General features: G+C 51.6%; 1 protein-coding gene across 2 annotated transcripts; it reads left to right on the forward strand.

The window, feature by feature from the left end:
* Positions 1–767: 767 nt before the first annotated feature.
* ADCK2 (aarF domain containing kinase 2) lies at positions 768–17,538 on the forward strand. 2 transcript variants are annotated; one of them, XM_029234386.1, is made up of 9 exons: positions 768–931; positions 1,858–2,901; positions 4,618–4,764; positions 6,878–7,006; positions 8,005–8,100; positions 10,784–11,035; positions 12,405–12,533; positions 13,372–13,425; positions 17,120–17,538. In XM_029234386.1, the coding sequence occupies exons 2-9, from the start codon at positions 1,969–1,971 to the stop codon at positions 17,258–17,260; spliced, it is 1,881 nt and encodes a 626-aa protein (XP_029090219.1). In that variant the 5' UTR covers positions 768–931; positions 1,858–1,968; the 3' UTR covers positions 17,261–17,538. The 2 variants fall into 2 exon arrangements, 1 of the variants encoding a protein (XP_029090219.1); XR_003795347.1 differs by lacking the exon at positions 768–931 and adding an exon at positions 16,547–16,673 and having other exon boundaries at positions 1,467–2,901; positions 17,120–17,250.
* The last annotated feature ends 4,649 nt before the right edge of the window (positions 17,539–22,187 follow it).

Consider the following 22,187-nt stretch of genomic DNA (forward strand, 5'->3'; position numbering starts at 1 on the left):
CCTTTGGGACAGAGTGGATAAATAAATCAGAGGAAGCTGGGAGAGCATAATTAATAGCTGGCCATATTTGAAACCAGTGGTGGTAGGTATGACTTCTGTCTAGGGAACTTTAAAAGGGTCTGCCGCATCTTGCGGAAATGGGATATGGATTATTAGTTAGCAGTGCAGGAGTTCCCACATTTCGAGCACTCCTTAGGCTGTGAGTGGCAGTCACACTTCCAGAAGCAGGCATGGGCCACGACCTTGTTTCCCTCCCCAGGGCCCTTCCACTTGTGAGGCCCTGGTAGACTTCTGTTGAAGCCTGTCACCCTTGTGGAGATAAAGGGTCATGTATGTAGAGGTGACTGTGGTACCCCCCAGCACAGGGCAGCCTCCTAAGCCCCAAAGAGCAGAGCATAAGACCACTGGGCCCTCCCAGGCTGTGTTGGCTGATTTCCAAGCTCTGTTTTGCTCTCCTTTGCTTTCTAGAGGTAGCTGACCTTCCTTTGGTTCTTCAAGGTTAAAAAAACAAACTCCCCCAAAACCTCACACCAAATACCTTCCACCTGGGGGCTTAATACTGGACTGAGTTTAAGAAATGCTGGAGCTTAATAAGTATTGGTTGAATGAATGAATGTTCTTTCCGGAGCCACTCCCCAAGGTCCAAACACGTTCCCCAAATCGGGGCAGCCAGGGACTCCAGCCGTCCAAGGACAACGCTCCCAACCCCCGCCCTCACCCCCACCCCCCACTTACGGCTCAGTTTAAAAACAGACCCGTGCTCCGGAACCGGCCTTCAGTTCACCTAGCGTTTCCGCGTTTCCGCGGTCTTTGTAAGGAAAGCTAAGGATGTCAGTGGAGAGACAGACGCGCAGCGGGGAAAGGGGGCGTGGAGGGCGCGTTGGCGTTTTGGGTTAATTCTATTTCTGGGACTCCGAGACGCAACGGCCGGGTGAGCCTCGGCCGCAGTCCGGCTCGCGGCGGCTTTAAGGGGCGGTCCCCGAGCCTAAGGGCGGGCGGTCCCGGAAGACGCGGATCCCGCGGCCTCTGCGTCCTCCGCGTCCGGATCCCCGGTCCTCTGTGCCCGGATCCCGGGTCCTCCGCGCCCGGACTCCCGGCCCTCCGCGCCCGGACTCCCGGCCCTCCGCGGCCGGATCCCCGGCCCTTGGCACCCCGATCCCCGACCCTCTGATCCCCGGCCCTCGGCACCCGATCCCCGGCCCTAGGCACCCCGATAGCCGACCCTCCGATCCCCGGCCCTCGGCGCCCCGATCCCTGACCCTCTGATCCCCGGCCCTCCGCGCCCCTTCCACGCCCTTGGCGCCCGGACCCCACCGCGTGCGGGGACTCGGCTCTCTACAACCCCGCCCGACTCCTCCCCACACCGTACTCGGTGCCCGGGTCCTCGGCCGCCCGCACTGCCCCCGCCCCCCGCCCCAGCTCTCCACGCCTCGCCCCGCCTGGCCGTTCCTCACCCCTACCCGGGCTCTCGGCGCCGCGGCCCTCCGCACGGTCCCCCCAGCCCCACCCCGCGCAGCCCCTGAGCGCGCCGGCCGGCGTTCGCGGTGACCCTGCTGCGGCCCGGCTCTGTCTCTACCCGCGCGGCCACCTCGCGCGGGCCACGTCCCCGACCTGGGCCTGGCTTGGCTCCTCCGGCTCTCAGTTCTGAAAACCCTCGGGCCTCAGTCCCAGGCGAGGTACCCGGGAGGGAGCGGGGACTGATGGGCCAGCCCTCCTGCGGCGGAGGCGGGGCAGGGTTTTGGGCCCGCGGGGCGGGGCGGCCCTGAGGAGGCAGGACTCGCAGCCGGACCCGGCAGAGGCTGCACACGCGAGGCGAGGTCTGAGCGCCCCGAGTCTCACAGCTGTCTCGCTTTCAAGTGGAATACTCAGCTGGGGCCCCGACTCAGGCCAGCCTTGCGGAAAGAAGGAACGAAGATGGGTGCTCCTTAAGTGGAGGCAGGCAGCCTGGACCGCGACCTCTGGGAGAGCATGGTGACCCCCTGGCGCTTCTCTGTCAGGGTCTGCTTGTCGCACCTAAGGGGCTTGGAGCTCAGAAAGGACCTCGGCTTTTTGAGACCCTCTGGGTGCTGTCGCAAGGCTAGACTCTGTTGGCTTCTTCTTGGCACTTTGCCCAAACTCATCTCAGCCTCTGAGGACATTGGCAAGGGGGTCCCTGAGAGCTTGTGTCGGCAAAGGACCAGTTGGAGTGACCTGGCTGAAAACGGGCCACTGGAGAGAGTCCCCCCGGAGCAGCGGCTAGGCTGCCTCCTTCTGCACTTGCGGATCTGGCTCCGCGCGGGGGCGCTCTTGGTGAAATTCTTCCCCCTCCTTCTACTCTACCCCCTCACCTACCTGGCTCCCAGTGTCTCCAGGCTCTGGCTCCACCTGCTTCTGAAAGCCACCGAGACCTCCGGTCCAACGTACATCAAACTCGGCCAGTGGGCCAGCACCCGGCGTGATCTCTTCTCAGAGGCTTTCTGTGCGCAGTTCTCCAAGCTGCATGTCCAGGTGACGCCCCATCCTTGGACCCACACTGAACACTTCCTACGGCAGGCCTTCGGAGAGGACTGGGGGAGGGTCCTTTGCTTTGAGAAGCAGGAGCCTGTGGGTTCCGGCTGCGTGGCCCAAGTGTACAAAGCACGTGCCAATCCTGCCTTCCTGGAGAATGACAGCATCCGGAGACTGGCCACAGCCTCCAGACTGCAGCTTTCTTCGGAAGCCGGGAAAGTCCGGGGGCTGGGAGAGCTCCTTGGACACTTGGGGAAGGCGTGGAGGCCTCAAGGAAGTCTTGCCGACCAGTCATTTCTAGAAGGGCTGCTCTTCCCTAAAGCTGACCTGGTTGGATCGAATGCAGTCTTGTCTCAGGCTTCGGGACTCGCCCATGGACCACAGCCAGATCACCTCATCCCCGTGGCCGTGAAAGTAAGTGTTCTGATGTTTGCAGCCAGACCCTTCCCATCTCTAAAATCTCACCGACTCCACGGAGCTGCCCAGATCAGGAAGTCCCCCTTTGCAAGTCACCCCACATTGCCTTCCATTGATTTCTTTTAGCTTGACCGTTATCTGAGTGCCTGTGATGTGCAAGCTGTTTGATTTCTTGGCTTGAAGGAGTGGTGATGCGAATGGTCTGAAAGAGGAAAATGAAGAGGGTTTGGAGTTGGCTGTCGCTGTGGGTGGAGGACCCACCATTCAGCTGACCTCCTGCTCTGGGGTCAGGATAGATTGGAGACAGACTGTGTTAGGTGTGCTGTGGTGAGCCCAAGAGGGTGGCGTTCATTTTACAGAAGTGGTTTCCTTCTCTCTTTATTTCCAATCACCCCTTCCTGGGCTCCATCAGCTCTTCTCTCCGCACCTTTCCACCCCTGTTCAGCACGTCCCCAGGAGAACTGGCAGATGCTAGTAGCAAATACCCTGGTGCTCTCTTTTACCTCCTCAGATAAAACCCTCCCAAGGGTGCCTCACTCAGACCTACTGAGTTATACTTTCCAAGGGAAGAGCCTGGGCCTGGCTTTTTATAAATGCTGCAAATGATTCTCATCATTAGGCACATTTAGGAAACACTGGTCCAAAATATCTCGAAGGTTCCCTCTGCTCTGTGGGATACAAAAGGAGTGGATGCCTGCTGTATACCAGGAAACATGCCCGTCACGTCAGATGCATTGTTTAATCTTTATTAGATGCCCGAGATAGGCATTTTTTTTCTTGTATCTTTATTTATACTCCACTTTATTCCTAAAAGGATTTGAGGTGGAGGTAGGGGTTATTGTCTGCATGGGTTTTTTTTGTTTGTTGTTTTGGCCATTCCACGCAGCACGTGGGATCTTGGTTCCCTAACCAGGGATCGAACCGGCACCCCCCTGCATTGGAAGCATATAGTCTTAACCACTGGACCACCAGGGAAGTCCCCTATATGCATGTTTTAAATGATAGAACAGGAGGCTGAGAGAAGTTGCACAGCTTGTCCAGTTTCATACAGGAAATGGGTTGCAGAACTGGAGTTTGAACTCTTTCCATTCCACCTCTGGAGTTCTGTGACTCTAGAGCAGTATTTTGCAGGCTTTGGACCACCTGACTCAGCTACCTGTACACTCAGTAAAATGCAGATTCCCAGCTCCCCTTCCAGCCAGCCTGATTCAGTACGTCTTTTAAAAAAATATTTATTTATTTATTTATTTGGCTGCGCTGGGTCTTAGTTGCAGCATGCATGTGGGATCTAGTTCCCTGATCAGGATCGAACCCGGGCCCCCTGCCTTGGGAGCGTGGAGTCTTAACCACTAGACCACCAGGGAAGTCCCTGACTCAGTAGGTCTTGCAGGAGATCTGGGAGTCCACATTTTCACCAAGCAACCCACGGTGACTTTTATGCTCACTAATGTTTAGGAATCACTGATCTAAACTTAATGTATTTGGAAGGAGAAGCCCACCTATTCTTCCCAGCAAAGCTGAGTGCCATGCAGGGGAGCTGCCCTCTGAGTCTCCTCAGGAAGACGCAAAGGGAGGAATGCAGGAGCATCCTGGGCGTTGGGCCTGCTTCTCTTTTGCTCTGATGAGAAGCCTGCTGACTCTCCTTTGACGGTAGGACCCAGCCGTGGCTGGGTTGATCGATCCCTCCTGTCTCACTGTGCCTCTTTTTGGCAGGTGTTGCACCCTGGCCTGCTTGCTCAGGTGCAGATGGACCTGCTGCTGATGAAGATGGGTAGCCGAGTCCTTGCACTTTTGCCAGGAATCAAGTGGCTCAGCTTGCCTGAGATTGTGGAGGAATTTGAGAAGCTCATGGTGCAACAGGTGAATTCTCTCCCTCAGTTGTAAATAGCACACAAGAGTTTTTGCCATGAGCAGCTGCTTAGTAAATGCTGAATGGACGAGTATTTTCCCAGTGCGTTGTGGCTAATGTAGTATCTCAGTCAGGGTAGGTGATGCTAGCTGATATAACAAAGAGTATCCAAATCTCAGTGACTTAATGCAACAATGTTATTTTTTGCTTATATGAAAGCTCCATGCAGGTGAACTGAGGGAGTGAGTGGCAGCTCTACTCCATAGTTATTCAAGGACCCAGTTTCCTCCCAAATTTGTCATCTGGGGTCAGCGTGGAATGGGGAGAGAGACCACGGAGGGTCATGTAAAGGATTCTGTGGCCAGGTCTGGAAGTGATATATATCACTTCTTCCCAGTCTACAGGTCAGAGCTTTAATCACACGGGCCCAGTGTAACTACGAGGGAGCTTGGGGAAGGCAGTCTTCCTTAGTGTCTGGGATGAAAATGAAATGAGTCTGGTGGAACATATAGCATTATCTGTGCCACAGTCAATGGCCGAACTCCAGAAGAATTAGCGAAGTCACACACTGTGCCTTTGGTTTGCTTTGTTTCCGGGGTTAATGAGTAGACAAGGACCTCCTCCTTGTCCAGGGCCCTTGGGACACCTGTTTAAGTAGCCAGACTTGGAAAACATGCTGGAGGCTCTCAGGGCTCCAAGGAGGCATCTGTGCTGGCTTCCTGGCGGTTGGCACAGAAATTGGCAGGCTTTCAGAAGCAGTGTACCAAGTCTTCATTTATGTCCTCTGATTTAGGGTTTTAAGCCCCAGGGATGCGTTTTAACGTTTAGAAAGCTTTGCTTTGTGCTATGGGGTTGTGTAGGTTTGATAATAAAACAAAATTAAAACAGAGAAAAATAACTTCTTTTCTGACACCCATCTTGGCATTAATCACTCTCATTTCTTCAGTCCCCCTCTGAGAAGTCTGATAGGCACCATGGGATCCCATCACTCGGAGCTCAGACCTCTATAGCGCACCCCATTTATCTCAAAAATCAACTCTTCCTACCAGCTGTAGCTCTGAGTGGTCCAATCACGTTCCCAGCCTTGAAATCTTAGAGTCTGGGTGTATGTAGGGGGTGTATGTTCATTTATAAATTCATGTAACATGTATTAAGAACTGTGTTAGAAGCTGGTGAACTAAGAAAACAAGTGAGGTTTTCCTGTCCTCAAGGAATATATAGTAGTAGGAGGAGGGCTGATGTGAAATATTTGGAGAAAAAGCATGAGTTACAATAGGAGTCTCTACAGATTCGGTCGGGTTCAGCTGAGGCTCAAGAGAGGAAGTGGTCATTCCACCCTGAGGGTCCAGGCTCCCTAGGCTAGCGCTGACTCGCGAAAGGGGAGTGTTTGCAGTTGGCCCAAATGGGGGAAGAACATTCCAGTCAGGGGGAGTAAACAAGGCACTGAGACGGGAGGCATCTGGCAGGCTGAGATGTTCAGCACTCTGCAGATTGGGTGCAGCTGGAGTTTGGGACAGTAGAGGAAGGAGGAGGCGCCCCAAGAGATGGACCTGGAGAGAGAAGCAGGGGCCAAACCATGGCCCACCTTGGACGTCATCCTAATGAATGCAGACTCCGTCCTGCAGGTGGGGGTGGGGGACACCAGCACATGGATTGGAGAGAGGGAAGATGGGGGACAGGGAGCCCAACTAGGACACCTCTGTTAGGGTTCAGGTGACTGGTTTTGAGTCACCGTGGGAGGAACAGTGGGATGGAAAAGGCGAACAGATCTGAGAGTGGTGAGGGCTGCAGAGTTGATGGCACTGAGTCTCCCATGGGTATGGAGGGTAAGAGAGAAGGTGTAATCTGTAGTGACTCGTAGGTGACTGGGGGCAGGGTGAACGTAAATTCAGTTTAGACAAGTTCTCCAGCGTGTCTGCTGTCTGCAGCTTGGAGCTCACGTCGTGGGGTAGGGATGGGGCTTGAGACTTCTGGGGCAGCCCAGGTTTCTTGGGAGTTCTGCAAGAGAGTAGGTGGGGAAGGCAGGTGAATCTCGGGACTTGCTAGCTCTTGGGGGGTTCAGATTTTGCTGTCCCTGGGCCCAGGCTACCCCTTCCCTCACCTCTTCTCTCCATTTCCCTGTAGATCGACCTGCGTTATGAAGCTCGGAATCTAGAACACTTCCAGTGCAACTTCCTGAATGTGAACTCTGTCAAATTCCCCACCCCTCTGCGTCCCTTTGTCACCAGGGATGTCTTGGTGGAAACGTATGAAGTAAGACTGAGAGCTTCCCCTGGCTGCGCCTTTTACTCATAGTCAGGTTGTCTCCCCTTCACAGGAAGGCCTGAGTTGGAAAAGACAAAAGCCAAGAGAGCATGTGATTACTGCCTGTGAAACTGAGAGGGGTTTGGATACGCCTGAGGGTGGAAGGCAGCGTAGCAAGGTGGCTGAGAGCCTGGCCCTGACCTCAGACTTTCTGGATTTGGAAGTCTGCTCTGCCACTGTATTTGCTGGCTGGCTTCAGTTCCCTCCTGTACAACAGGCAACGCTTCCTGCCTCGTAGGGTTGTCCCAAGAGTCAATGAAACATTGAATGCAAAATGCCCTGTGCACAGAGGCTGCACGGCGAAAGTGCTCAACACAGAGAAAGTGCTCAACAAGTATTCCTGTCATGGCCTTAGCTGTCTCCTGGTCCAGTCTCCTTTGTAAAGATGGTAATGAGATCCAGAGGAGTGACCTGAATGACCCACTGTTACTAGCTGTGTGACTTTGAGCAAGTTACTTAAACTCTCTGGGCTTTAGTTCTTTTATTTGTTAATTAGGGATAACAAGATCTATCTCAATAGGCTGCTTTGACAATTAAATAACTAACCTATACGAAACGCATACTGACTGGCTCCCCTTTCTTCTCTCTTCCTTTTCCTTTCCCTCCTGTGAGGTCACAGAGCTCATTCTTGTCCCCATTGGCTGATTCTTGACCAGAAACAAGCTCACCCTGACAGCAAAGCCTCTCTTACCTGTGGGTGGCAGTCGCTGGATTTCCTCCCTAGTAAACCTATGGGACTTGTTGATACATGTTGTAGAAGGGAAGGGTAAATAGGTTAAAATTATCTTGTGGGTGACAGATTCATAGGGGCTCTAAGAAAGGAAAACCTCTCTGGGTCACTTCCCCATCAGTGGGAAGGCCGTGCAGGTGTGTCCCCATGGAGACGAGGAGCGGGGCAGTCGCGGGCTGTGCAGGCTAAAGCTGTTCTCTCCCCGATCTTCCCCCAGGAGAGTGTGCCTGTGTCTAGTTACCAGCAAGCAGGGATTCCCGGGGACGTGAAGAGGAAGATTGCGCGGCTGGGGATCAACATGCTCCTGAAGATGGTGAGTTCACGGCAGGGCGGGCGCTCAGCTGGCACGCGGTGGAATTGTGTGTGGGAGGCGGGAGGCGGGGGACCCTGTTCGGCCGAACAAACGGCCGCTGGCTGGAGAGGGTCAGCTCTAGAGATAGCCCAGCTGACCCAAACGCGCCTTCTTCTACAACTTTCTGTTGAGCACTTTCTCCGTGTTATGCGCTGTGTCTCTGTGCAAGAGTGGGGAGGGAGACCCAGGCCCCACCCAATTTGCCTACAGTTTAGACAAACAGCCAAAGACAACGTCGGGTGTTACATGCTATTTCATTCATTCATTCAGCAAGTATTTGTTGAGCACCTGCTATGTGCCAGGCACTGAATTAAGTGCTTGATTTACAGTTGTGAGCAAAAGAGACATGACAACAATGTTCAGGGAACATTCCCATTTAGTGGGAAGACAGGCGATGCTAAGTGGGTTAAGTACGGGTACCCAAGGGTCATTTAGGATGGGCCGTCCCAGCCCCAGGATTTGTTCAGGAAGTGGCGCCATCTCCTCCGGGATGTGAAGGAAGTCTAGCTGTCTCCTTGGAGAGGATGGCCTGACAATAATTACTAATGAGTTGACACTCAAAAAAGGCTACAGTGAGCCCAAAGCAATATCAGTTATTTCATCACTAGTAGTAACAGCAGGAACCCAGCATTGTTAGCAGCTCATGTGTAGGAGCAAGGAAAGAAGATACACACACTTCCCTGGTGGCACAGTGGTTAAGAATCCGCCTGCCAATGCAGGGGACACGGGTTCAAGCCCTGGTCCGGGAAGATCCCACATGCTGCAGAGCAACTAAGCCTGTGAGCCACAACTACTGAGCCTGTGCTCTAGAGCCCACGAGCCACAACTACTGAGCCCACGTGCCACATCTACTAAGCCCGCGCGCTCTAGAGCCTGTGCTCTGCAACAAGAGAAGCCACCGCAATGAGAAGCCTGCGCACCACAACGAAGAGTAGCCCCCGCTCACTGCAACTAGAGAAAGCCCACTCACAGCAACAAAGACCGAACACAGCCAAAAATAATAAATAAGTAAAAATAAATAAATTAAAAAAAAAAGATACTGGGATTGTCGAGGGTCTGAGCTCTTCCTGGTGGTTGGCACAGAAGAGAGTGGTCAAGCAGAGACAGCTGGTCTAGGATGCATAGTGAGGACGAGTGCCCAGGTCTGGGGGTACAGAATCGGGGTAGGAAGGAACCAGGCTTGTGGTCAGAGAGTAGGAGGAGAGAAACCAGGTAACCAAGGTGGAGCCGTGAGGGCCAGGCAGGTGGCAGAAGTGGGGCGGAGGTGGGAATGGGTGCGCCGAGCGGGACGGTGGTGTGGTGCAGGCAGACAGCACAGGAGGCTGTAAGCCAGACACCTGGAGAGGGCTCAGGGTGACAGGGGCTGGTGGTTGAGTGGCTCTGACTTCACCCCCAGCCCTGGGGTGCGTGGGTATCGAGAATAGGTAGCCCTCACCCAAGGGGCTCCTGGAGAAGTGGGGTTGTCGCTGGAGAGCTGGGTTTCCACTGTCAGCGCAGTGGAAGCTCAGTGGGGAGAGGACTTTGTCCCCAGTAACAGGGCTCCGAGGCGCACCATGGGCCAGAGGGGAGGGTGCAGGGGGGAGTAGCTAGGGGAGAAGCAGTGCTAAGCAGCGCTCAGGAGTCGGGAGATCACGGGGGGCTTCCAGCTTGTGGGATCAAGGACCCTGGGGCTCAGCTAACAGCAAGGTGCCAGGAGGTTCTGTCCCAGGGTTGGGGGTCAGCTAGCCTTTGGTGACTGTATCCTACAGGTGTGCAGGCCCCGGCTTCCTCAGTTCCTGGGATTTCCACCAGGATAGCAGCCTCCCTTACCTCCAGCAGAGCCAGGATCTGGACTAGAAGGGTCCCTTGGTGACCTGCTGCCATGACCACCATGAGGGATGGGGTCTTTGGCCTGAATCCAGTAGGAGGAAGGGCTCTGTGTTGGCTGGAAGGAGTCCCCCAGGAGCCCCTCCAGCAGCAGCTGTTCTGTACCTCTGCCCCGGGTCTCTCCTTCCCCTCATAGAAGGATTGCTGGTGGTTTCTATGATCTTTCACAGCAGGCAGATTCCTGTTCCACAAAGTCACGCCTGACTTTCCCTCCATCACAGTCCCTGGGGCTTTCTTTCCTGCTTAGCAGGTTCAAAGCCATTTCTCCCAGCCTCCCCGATTCCATGTGCCAGTACAGCTGTCAGGATCACCGTTAGACTTCATTATGTGGACGGATGGAGGTAATGGAGGCAAAGTCTGATTTATGAAATATTTTTAAAGGAAGAAAGTTACATGAATTGTAAGAACTGAGAGGTTTGGGGAAAATCTGTCAACAATGACTAGATAATTTTTAATTTGAATATTAATTGCTCAACTCATAGAGTAAAAATAAGTCTCTTGAAATGCGGTTTGGTCTTTGATCATGTTCCCCTATGATCATTTTTAATGCTCTTTACTTTGAAAATAAATTTTCTCTTGAAAACATCAACCTGGCTTGTCCCTGTACAAATTTTCAATCGATGATATCAAGCTCTGAGGCTTTATAAAACGCACACCTCTCTGCCTTGTAATTCATCATCGAGAACTCGCGTCACCCTGGAAGCTTTTCCACACGTGGCCTCGTGGTGATGGGATGGTGAGGTTGACTTAGCCTAGAGTAGCTCTGATCTCTTCCCAGATATTTGTGGACAACTTTGTCCATGCGGACCTTCACCCTGGGAACATCCTGGTCCAGGGCGCCGATGGTCTTCCCAAGAGCCAAGAGGCGCAGCCTCAGCAGGTAGATGTCTGTGACGCGCTGGCGGTGGCTGTGACACCTGCCCGGTGCCCGCTGTGCCTGGTGCTTCTGGACGCCGGCATTGTGGCCGAGCTGCAGGCTACCGACCTGAGGAACTTCCGGGAAGTCTTCATGGCCGTGGTGATGGGGCAGGTGAGACCCACTGGGCTCTCGGGATTTGGGGATGAATTTTTTAGGCCCTTGGGAACCTTGGGGCTCCTCAGCGTTTGTCATTCTTGTAAATGCCTGTGTTTGCCAAGGGCGCTCCTGATGGAAATGGGTGGAGCAGAGAGAGGAAGCGGGGAGAAGGAAGGGGAGCAGGAAAATGAAGCTGCCGAAGGCTCTGTAGTCAGAACGGGCCTGCTCGAGCGGCTCATGGTTTGGAATGATGGGAAGACACGCCTCCTTCCCAAATGCTGTTGTTCTGGTGGTCTCTCTTCCTTCCTCAGTAAGTGTACAGCTGGGCCCTGGGAACGCTAGCTTCTTGACTGAATAACAGCCGCCCTGGTCTGTGCCATTTGCTGTGAGACGGTGGGGCTGGGGAGAAGCAGCAGCTCAGGGAACTTATTCTCCAGGTGTGGGAAAACACATGATTGGGGCGGGTGTGGGGGGACATAAGTGGTTTTAAGCCCTCACCCCGTGCCTGAGGGGCTCTAGTGGTTGAGAATTATTATTTAGCAAAAAGGACTCAGCGAAGCCTCTACTGAGTCAACCTAAAGTGCCACATCAAGGGTGACAGTGAATTCTCCAGCAAGAAAGACCCTGGGAAAGAGAAAGCTGGAAGAAAAGGTGAAATTCAGAGGAACCCCTGCTTAGGAGGCTTCTGAGGGGGCAGACCAGAGGCTTGAGCCTGAGCCAGGTTGAAAGCATCTCCTGGGCCAAGGTTCAACACTGAGGTGCAGTGGCTGGTGAGGGGGTGGGAGGTGCTCCTCTGCACAGGTTTGGGCAAAAGAAGAAGGTCACAGCCGAGGAGGAGGAGCCTGGCTCCTGGGCTGTGACCGCCGGGGCTGCGAGGGTGCTGGGGAGACCATGGAGGCTTTGATCAGGGGCTTCCTGGGTGGAGGAGGGGTGAGACGGCTGGAGCACAGAGGCTGGGTCAGCCGTGAGCAGGGAATTCTGTTCGGGCGGGAAGACCACCCTCAAGGATGGTGTGGCTGGTCCAGCCTGGCGGCAGGTCCTGGTGGCTCTGGGCCAGGCGGGTTGGTCAGCAGTGCTGCGTAGCAGGCACTGGCTTTGCTGCTGGGCCTGGGTGGCCTTGGAGGCAAAGGAGACAGTAGAGCTCCTTTCCTTGACTGTGCTGAGTATAGGTGGGGCCCCACTGCCCAAGACAAGCTGCAAAAGACCTTGACTATTTACCAGGTATGGCGGGGCGGGGAAGTAAAGCTAAAAAAGGATGGGTGGCCAAAAGCAGGGTGGTAGAAAATTTGGGGCGGAAACAACTAGGATATGAAGAAGTTTGGGCAGAGCATCTAGTTTTGTCCCCTCTTGACTCTACCAAGTTTTTTTCTTTTGCGTCTTAAAGGGCCAAAGAGTGGCTGAGCTCATCCTGCATCATGCCCGGGCCAGTGAGTGCAAGGATGTGGAGGGATTTAAGGCTGAGATGGCCAGGCTGGTGACCCAGGCCAGGAAGAACACCATCACGCTGGAAAAGGTGAGCAGGCCACTCCAGGTGCAGGGGCCTCGGGGTGTTTACTGACCTTGCCCTTGGACACAGCAAACCACAGGTCTATGGGAGGCCTCTTCATGGGGGGAAGTCTCGAGGGGCTTGGGTTTTCCGGCAGATAAAGAACAAAGCTTTTCCTCTGCCCACATCTTTGAGGTGTGAGGAGGCCCTCTGGAATCCCGGCTTTCAAGAGCGGCTCCTTGACCGGGCTCTCCTGGGTGGCTGCTGGGATGGTGACATATGTAGTGCTGCATACCTGCCCTGCCCAGACCGGGGGTCAGCTGTTCTGCTGCCTTATCTCCGTGGAGCTCAGCGGAGCATGGCGGTGGGGCGAGGGAGGACTGAGGCCCCTGAGCAGACAGAGGACGCACCGAATGTTCACGCCCTCTATTTAGACCTGCGGCAGAGCCCACTTGGTATTCTGCACACAGTGCTGACAAACCTGAGTTTTCTTCCCAAGTTCATTCCCAAGTCCATGCTAGCTGGAGCGAGTCAGAACAAGAGGTGGCCCACTGGCAGTGGGGAGCGGCAGCGGGCCCCCCAGCGCTGCCTGTCTTATTGATTCCGAAGTGATGTCTGTGTGTGCCGGGAGTGTGGGGGTAGAGGCCTCCAGGCTGGTCCTTCCGAGGGGTCTTTGGACTCAGCTGTGAGGTGGAAGTTGGGCTTGTGTGCATGCAGTCCTTTCTGGGATTTGTCAGGCAGTCTGCTTCTGCTCACTGCTGTGTGTGTGTGCGTGCGTGCGTGTGGACGTGGGACGGGGCAGGCAAGGGAGAAGGGGTTCCCGGGGGCTCTGCAGCCTCTGCAGACTCTTTATTCTGTTTTCCAGCTTCAAGTTTCCATCCTTCTCTCGAATGTCTTTAAGTTGCTGATGACTCACAAGGTGAGGTCTGGGTGGAGAGCTCGCCCTCTGGTCAGGCAGGAGGGGAGGGATCTGGGGAAGGCGGGTGGCCTCAGGGTGGTGACAGGTCCTTTTCTTATGTGAGATCTCGTTTTTGAAAACGTTGCATGCACCGATCCCTGTGGTGAAGAGTGCTGTTTCTGTTTCTTGACGTCTGGCAAGATCTTTCCTTGGTCACGTTGTGATCCCACATTGGTGGGGTTTTTGGTGAAAAACTTTATGTTTTCCAAAACTTTTGACAGGTTCCATTTTAAAAGTGATTTAGGGCTTCCCTGGTGGCGCAGTGGTTGAGAGTCCGCCTGCCGATGCGGGGGACATGGGTTCATGCCCCAGTCCGGGAGGATCCCACATGCCGTGGAGCGGCTGGGCCCGTGAGCCATGGCTGCTGAGCCTGTGGGTCCGGAGCCTGTGCTCCACAACGGGAGAGGCCACAACAGTGAGAGGCCCGCGTACCGCAAAAAAAAAAAAAAAAAAAAAAAGGAAAAAAAAATGACTTAAATATCACCTTAGGACTGGAGAAAGCTTTAATCATTGCTAGGGGGCTGGCTTGGAGAGAACCTGGAATGAATACACACTCCTGGGAGTTCAGTTGCACGGGACGGGGAGCCGGAGGGTGAGGCTCACAGCCAGCTCTGCACCAACCAGCTCTGACCTGCTCAAGTCTCTCCAAGTCTCCCCGGGGCCGCTGGGAGGGCCGGATGAGGCCTGGACAATGGTAGCAGTGTGCCGTGACTCCCCTCTACGCACCTAATTTAGCTGTGTAGCATTTATTAGTATCTGATTTAATCCCCGCAACATTCCTTGAGGCCGGCACCGAGCAACTCACCCCCGGCCAGGTGGCCCCCATGGTAGTGCCCGACCCTGTGCCCGCAGCCCGACTGCGAAGCCCCACTCCCAGCTGCTTTGTTCTCCAGCCTCCGGTGCTCCCACTGGCACACAGCCTTCCTCACACACTGCGTGGGACACAGCGGTTACCAGAGCTTTAGATGTTTGCTGTTGTCATTGTGATTCTCAGGACAGGACAGCAGAGAGAGGGCCGATCGAGTACAGCCACTCTATTCAAGTGCTTCACCAGGCACTTAATTTAAAACAATTCAAAACATTTTAAATTGTGGTTAAAAAAATAATATAAAATTTACCCCTACCCATCTCCAAGTGCACATCTCAGCAGTGTCAACCACATTCACAAAGTTGTGTAACAGATCTCTAGAGCTCTAGAATTTTCTCATCTTGCAAAACTAAAACTCTGTATCTACTGAACAAAAACTCCCCATGTCTCTCTCCCCCCAGCCCCTGGCAACCACTGTTCCACTTTCTGTGTCCATGATTTGGATGACTCTAGATTTCTCATATAAGGAGAATCATAAGATATTTGTACTTTTGTGACCAGCTTATTTCACTTGATGTAATGTTCTTGAGGTTCATGCACTTTGTAGCAGGTGATAGGATTGCCTATTTTTTAAAGACTAAATAATAGTCCATTGTATGTATATACTGTATTTTCTTTATTCGTTCATCCTTTGATGGACATTTGGGCCGCTTCTACCTCTTGGCTACTAAGAACAATGCTGCAGTGAACACGGGTGTGCGAATGTCTCTTTGAGATCCTGCTTTCAATTCTTTTTGGATATTTATGCAGAAGTGGGATTGCTACATCATATAGTTTCTTTTAAATTGAAGTACAGTTGATTTACAGATGGTATTTTTTTTAGTTTTTGGGGAAGCTCCATACTGTCTTCCATAGCCTGCACAATTTTACATTCCCACGATGAGTGTGCATTTGTAATATGCTGCTTTCTCCTGATCAGCCATCTGACTCCCCAGACAAGTTTTTGGGCCTTAACTGGGACAAATACCCCTTATTTATTTATTCATTTTAAAATATTTAAATATTTATTTATATATGGCTGCATTGGGTCTTTGTTGCTGGCGCGGGCTTTCTCTACTTGCGGCGAGGGGGCTACTCTTCATTGCGGCACGCAGGCTTCTCTTGTTGCGGAGCACGGGCTCTAAGCGCTCGGGCTTCAGTAGTTGTGTTACATGGGCTCAGTAGTTGCAGCTCACGGGCTTTAGAGTGGAGGCTCAGTAGTTGTGGCACACAGATTTAGTTTCTCCGTGGCATGTGGGGTCTTCCTGGACCAGGGCTCGAACCTGTGTCCCCTGCATTGGCAGGCACATTCTTAACTACTGCACCACCAGGGAAGTCCCCTTTACTTTTTTTTTTTAAATAAATTTATTTATTTATTTTTGGCTGCGTTGGGTCTTCGTTGCTGTGCACAGGCTTTCTTTTTAGCTGCGGCTTTCTTTTTAGCTGAGGTGGTGCACGGGCTTCACACTGCAGTGGCTCTTCTTGTTGTGGAGCACGGGCTCTTGGCACACGATCTTCAGTAGTTGTGGCTGGCTCGTGGGCTCAAGAGCGCAGGCTCAGTAGTTGTGATGCACGGGCTTAGTTGCTCCACGGCATGTGGGATCTTCCCAGACCAGGGCTCAAACCCGTGTCCCCTGCACTGGCAGGCAGATTCTTAACCACTGCGCCACCAGGTAAGTCCCCAGCCCCCTTTACTTTTTTTTTTTTTTTGGCGGTACGCGGGCCTCTCACTGTTGTGGCCTCTCCCGTTGCGGAGCACAGGCTCCGGACGCGCAGGCTCAGCGGCCATGGCTCACGGGCCCAGCCGCTCTGCAGCACGTGGGATCTTCCCGGACCGGGGCACGAACCTGTGTCCCCTGCATCGGCAGCTGGACTCTCAACCACTGCACCACCAGGGAAGCCCCCCCCTTTACTTTTTTTTTGTTTGTTTGTTTTTGTTTTTGTTTTGTTTTGCAGTACGCGGGCCTCTCACCGCTGCGGCCTCTCCCGTTGCGGAGCACAGGCTCCGAACGCGCAGGCCCAGCAGCCATGGCCCACGGGCCCAGCCGCTCCGCGGCATGTGGGATCCTCCCGGACCGGGGCATGAACCCGTGTCCCCTGCATCGGCAGGCGGACTCTCAACCACTGTGCCACCAGGGAAGCCCCCCGCTTTACTTTTAACAAAGATTATTTCCCCATGAGTCAACCTTCCATTGCCTGACCTTCTGTCCACCTGAAAAGAGATTCTTGTTCTAGGTTTAAATGCTGGCTCTACTCTTCCTCACCCAGAGGCCTTGAGCAAGTCACCACCTGAGCCACCCTGAGCCTTAGCTTCCTTATCTACTGAACGGAGATAATGAGAGTACTTTTGAGAATTAATTGGGTAATCCTCATAAATTGTTATTACTATTAACCTGGCTCCAAAGGGGAAGAAACTCTGCTGTATTTGAGCAAAGCCGGTTGTGCTTGGTCTCAAAAAGACTACTGTGGATTTTGAAGGATGACCCTTATTTAGATTTCTGGTTCCCGGTGTAGCTGTAAACTATTCACTTTAGTATTTTTAAGTCATTCACACACTTATACACTTCCCCCAGAGAAGAGCTGTACACACTGCATCCCCTATATTTTCCTTAATATTTCTAGTAGGTGGGGGTTGGGTGAGTAGATGAGATGGTGGGAAAAATGACTGGGTAGGGAAAAGAATGTTAGGTAGATGATAAAAATCACATGGGCAGGTAGACGAGGCCGGAAGTGGATGGTGACATGTTACCCAGGACACTCTCTGTATATCAATGGGCTTCGGAAAGAACCACTGTTTTCCTGTTTCAGGTAAAGCTTGAGAGCAACTTTGCCTCAATTGTGTTTGCCATCATGGTGTTGGAGGGGCTTGGCCGCTCACTGGACCCTAAACTGGACATCCTGGAGGCAGCAAAGCCCTTCCTTCTGCAAGGACTAGCGACCTCCCGCTGACTGCAGCAGTGGGTGCTTCACCTCAACTGGAGGCCACTGCCAACAGCCTCTCCTGTGGCAGCTTGAACATTCTAAAATTGGGATTGTGGAAGACCTGCCACTGCTTTTCACTCCGATTTGGTTTCAGGCATCTGTCTTAAAAGCTTTGGGTTAGTTGGAGAAGTAAAGGGAAAGAAGGTCCTCTCGGTTCAGTCGTGGAAGCTGTGCCTGGTGTCAGGGAGACTCTATTTCAGGGAAAATGTTCTCTGAAGGAGGACGAATAAACTTATTTTGTTTTCTGCTTTTTCCCTCTTCTCATCTTAACCCTTTGTACTCCCGGATCAGGTGGGTCCTGCTGGTTGTTTCCATACTCTAATATCTAGGTTAGAAAATGTCATAGACTCCTGTAGACCCATGGCTTCCGAATGTTTTTTGTTTTTTTTGGTGCACTGCTTGCGGGATCTTAGCTCCCTGACCGGGGACTGAACCCGGGCCCTCGGCAGTGAAAGCACAGTCCTAACCACTGGACCACCAGGGAATTCCCCACAGTATTTTGTGGTTTTTGTTTGTTTTGTTTCAAATGTTTTGATTATGTGCCCTATTGGTAAAAAGTTGCATATATTTATATATACATGCACATATATAAGCTTTATACAGGTGCTACCATCACTAGCCAATCTCTGGAGGCACAGCCTTCACTTAGGGCAAGTTTCACTGTATCTCAAATTATCCTCTGGACAATTTAAAATATTTTTTGCCAACCTCTTGCTAAGTTGTATTATAAGGTAAAAGGAAAAAACCCACAATGATTAATGGTTAATGTGACATACTAGAGATAGGAACAGAATCAGCTCTGCCGTTCTTCTTAAAGATCCCCTGCGCTCACATATTAGCATTTAGATTCTGGTTTTCCTGAGCAACGTTCAGGCCCTTGTGCATTTGCCCAGGGTTAATTTCGGTTAATATTAATATACAGATAATATAATAAGTACATCCTGTTAACCAGGACTGGAAATCCACGGTAGCACTCAGTGACACTCCAGCAGCGAAGGAAGGGGTGGCGGCCACTGCCGCCTTCGGCACTGGGCTCATCTATGGACTATTGTCTCAAAGCTGGTCTGATGTGTGTCTGGCCCACATGGATGTAGAGGGTCGCAGGGTCAGCTTGTAGAGTGGATATCAGTAAAGCTTAATTTCTTGTTTTTGATAAAAATAATATTTTCCCCACATTCCAGTGGATTCTCCTGCTTGTTTTGGAGACCACGGCTCTAGACAGTGAGTGGAAGCTTGCTCTCTAAAAGTCCTGCTCTGACCACAGGACTAGATCCTTTCATTCTTTCCTTCTTAAGGCTAAAGTTTCTGTCTTTTAGGGAACAACTAAGGTTTAGTTGGACAGAGATCCCTTTGGAGCAGTTTTTTTTTCAAAGGGGTGGAGATGTTGTTTGTACCTTCCAGGTCTTGAGGGGAGGGCATTGGAATCAGGCAGTGAGGTGCTGGGGGGCTCCAGGTAGCCCTGTTCAGCTCCCTCCTCATGGGCAAGCCAGCCAGACATTCGGCACATACAGTTACACTGTGGGGCGAGAGAAGGGGGCACTGACATACAGCAGGTGTCTCCCTGAGCGAACATCAGCACCACTGAGCCTTCCTTTAAAGCCAATGGATTCCATCAACCCACTGTGACATGTATTAGTTATCTATCACTGCATACAAACTACCCCCAAATGTAACAGTTTAATACGACTACACTTGTTACCTCATAGTCTCTGCAGGTCAGAAATGTGGGTGCAGCTCAGCCGGTCCTCTGCTTAGTCTTGAACGCCTGCAGGCATCTTGGGGCTCCACGGGGGTGTTTGATGCCAAGCTCACTCATGTAGCTTCTTGTGGGCTGTTGGACCGAGGGCCTCAGTTCCTCAGGAGCCATTACAGCAGCAACAGAAAACGAACACAGGCTGGATTGAAGAGGAGAAAAATGGTTAATGGTTGTGCTTTAATACAGATAATTTGCTGATTTTTAAAATAAGTATCTTAAAAATGCTAAACTTGATTTATACGTTCATCTTCATAAGGAGAAAAGGCTACTTCTTGGGTATAAGTAGATAAAGTGTCCAGCAGGGCATCTCCCCGAAGGAAGATCACAGCTCAATCCCACTAAAGTAGAAAGAACAAGATTCATTTCTGTGTTACTAAAACCACTGGAAAGATAAGTTCCTTTCTTCTTTACAAGGCTTATAGGGAAAGGGAGATCAATCAAGCCTTTAAAAGTAGAAAATTAGGGAGTTCCCTGGTGGTCAGTGGTTAGGACTCGGTGCTTTCACTGCTGTGGCCCGAGTTCAATCCCTGGTCAGGGAACTGAGAACCCACAAGCCTTGCAGCGAGGCCAAAAAAGCCCCCCCAAAACCAAAAACCAAAAAAATAAAGTAAAAATTAAAAAGTAGAAAATTAAATAAACATGAAGTTGTGTAAACAAGTTTTTTTTTTTTTTCCTTCCTTCCTCATCCCCCTGCTGTGTTCTCTATTTCTAGCTATGGGATAGATTTTTGATTTGGGGTTAGATGCTATAATGTTAGGCCATTTAGAGTCTGTCCTCACAGTTTGTTATCTCACAGTTTGAATCTGATTTGCATGTTGAAGCTGAGAGCTCAGTGTCTGGGCTTGGCATCCTTTCCCTCACTTTCTAAAATGCATCCATTCAAATAGTGCGCTTATCTGAGAACCAAAAAGAGGGTCGTCATGCAACCTGCAAAAGGCAGTCAGGGATATTTGCCCTTGGAGTTTTTAGAGCATGTCTGCAAAACAAATATGCGTCGCTGTTACATAGTCAAAATAGTTTACTGATTGGGACCCTAAACTTTTTATAGCAAAAAATCAGAATTTGTGATGCAAAACATTAGAGCTAAGGACCCCACAAATGGTCTATAGAACAATATTGCTTTAAATACAAGCCAGCATTAAAGTTAAAACTTTTTATTTTGTAATTCAGCAAGAAGGGGAAGGTAAATGAATTTTAGTTTACCTGAAAAGCTTTTGCTACCAGGAAAGGAAAGTATTAAAGCAATAAAAAATTGCTGAGCACACGCTGTGGGCCAGGTACTCTGTTAAATGGCTGATGAAAGGCACTGAGGCTTGCAGAAGTGACTTGTCCAGATTCATAGAGCTAATTGTTGGCAGAGCTGAGGTTTGAACTCCAGATCTTCAGACTCAAGTTCTATGCTTTTTTGTTTGTGTGTTTATGCTGTGTTTTTTTTTTTTTTTTTTTTTGTGGCCTAGGAATCACAGCATTGTTCTTTCCTGGGAGCAAGGCAGGCAGCTGTATAATATGGGCAGAGAGCTCCCTTAGGAAGGATGGAAAGCCCTGTCCTCCCAGTTCGTGAACTTCCTATCTTAGTGATTTGTATATGTCACTAGGAAGGGTAAGCGGTGAATGGTAGCCCAGAGAAAGCCACACTATTGCATGTCAGCTGGGAAGTCAACTTGCACCCAGAAAATAGTAAATTCTTTCCTATAATTTATATACTTAGAAGTTAGGAGGGCAGGAAAAGGCAGGGTGTGGGGGGATGAGTCCTATAAGGCCAGAGGTCAATCAATAAGTTCTTCAGAAGGGCATCATAGTAATCATAGCTTTATGTAAGCCTCTCTCCAGGGAGAGGGGTTTCCAGTTACAGGGCACATGGAGGCCCATATCTTGCCACAGAAGTAGTGTCAGTTATATTCAATGCACTCAAATCCCTAAATTCAGGTCTGCATTTCTCTCCATAAGTTTCCTATTTTTCATGCTTATGACTCAGTGTGAAGTCTTCAGTGCTGGGCAGGTGATCCATTTCAAAGCGAAATCTCCAAGGTGTGAGGCTGGCAGGTTAAGTTCATAATTTAATCAAATCTGGAAGTTCTTCGGAAAACTATAACTTGTAAGTGGGGACCTTAAGAATTTGGGGGGATTTCCCTGGTGGCGCAGTGGTTGGGAGTCCACCTGCCAATGCAGGGGACACGGGTTCGTGCCCCGGTCCGGGAAGATCCCACATGCCGCGGAGCAACTAAGCCCGTGCGCCACAACTACTGAGGCTGCACTCTAGAGCCCGCGAGCCACAACTACTGAGCCTGCGCTCTAAAGCCCGCGAACCACAACTACTGAAGCCCGCGCGCCTAGAGCCCGTGCTCCGCAACAAGAGAACCTGTGTACCGCAACTAAGAGTAGCGCCCGCTCGCCGCAGCTAGAGGAAGCCCGCGCGCAGCAATGAAGATCCAACGCAGCCAAAAATAAATTAAATAAATTAAAAAAAAAGAATTTGGGGACTGGGGGAGGGGTGTCTAGAGAAGTTTGGAGTTCGTCCAGGCAATTAATAGAAGGCAATATTAAGAGACAAAAGCCAAGAATCCAGAGCTGGCTCAGGATCAAGGAGGCATAAATTGGAGGCCTGCTAAAAGGCAAATTCCTTGGCCCTAATCCAGACGTAATATCTGGGGTCGGGCTCCTCAGGGGATTCTGATACCACCAGTCCAGGTGCTGACATGTGGGAACGACTGGCTGCGGGTTTGGTAATCAAGTTCAAGTTTGCAGAACAATACAACCATGAAGGCTTTAAAGAAACCGTTGAGCCTTTGCAGGAAAGAAGAGTACAGTGGACTAGCTTTGGGAAGGACATACTGTTTCAGAAAGGATGTGGCCTCCTAACACGGTCTGGAAGGGTAGTTAATTCAGGAGAGCAGGCAGGGAGGCGGGTCCAGGTCGGGTAACAGCATCTAGATAAGCACCGGTAAGGAGGAGCGAGCTCAGTTTCAGGGTTAAGTTTCTTAGCGCCCGCGTAACGAAGAGGGGCTCCTGAAGCGGAGCGCCGAGGCGCGGCACGCCCATCCGGGGGCTCCACCTAGCCAAGTTCTCCAGGGCCGGCTACACCATTCGCCTTTCAGAGGCGCCTCCTGACCATCAAAGCCACGGCGAGCCGGGTCCCTC

Source organism: Monodon monoceros, unplaced genomic scaffold (assembly GCF_005190385.1).
Source record: "Monodon monoceros isolate NGI ecotype Baffin Bay Population unplaced genomic scaffold, NGI_Narwhal_1 Super_Scaffold_2, whole genome shotgun sequence".
Taxonomy (NCBI): Eukaryota; Metazoa; Chordata; class Mammalia; order Artiodactyla; family Monodontidae; genus Monodon; species Monodon monoceros.

Coding starts and splice junctions, on each gene's coding strand:
- ADCK2 (XM_029234386.1), top strand. CDS start 1,969: ATGGTGACCCCCTGGCGCTTCTCTGTCAGGGTCTGCTTGTCGCACCTA. Junction 7,007..8,004: donor TCTTGGTGGAAACGTATGAA/GTAAGACTGAGA, acceptor ATCTTCCCCCAG/GAGAGTGTGCCTGTGTCTAG. Junction 12,534..13,371: donor ACACCATCACGCTGGAAAAG/GTGAGCAGGCCA, acceptor TCTGTTTTCCAG/CTTCAAGTTTCCATCCTTCT.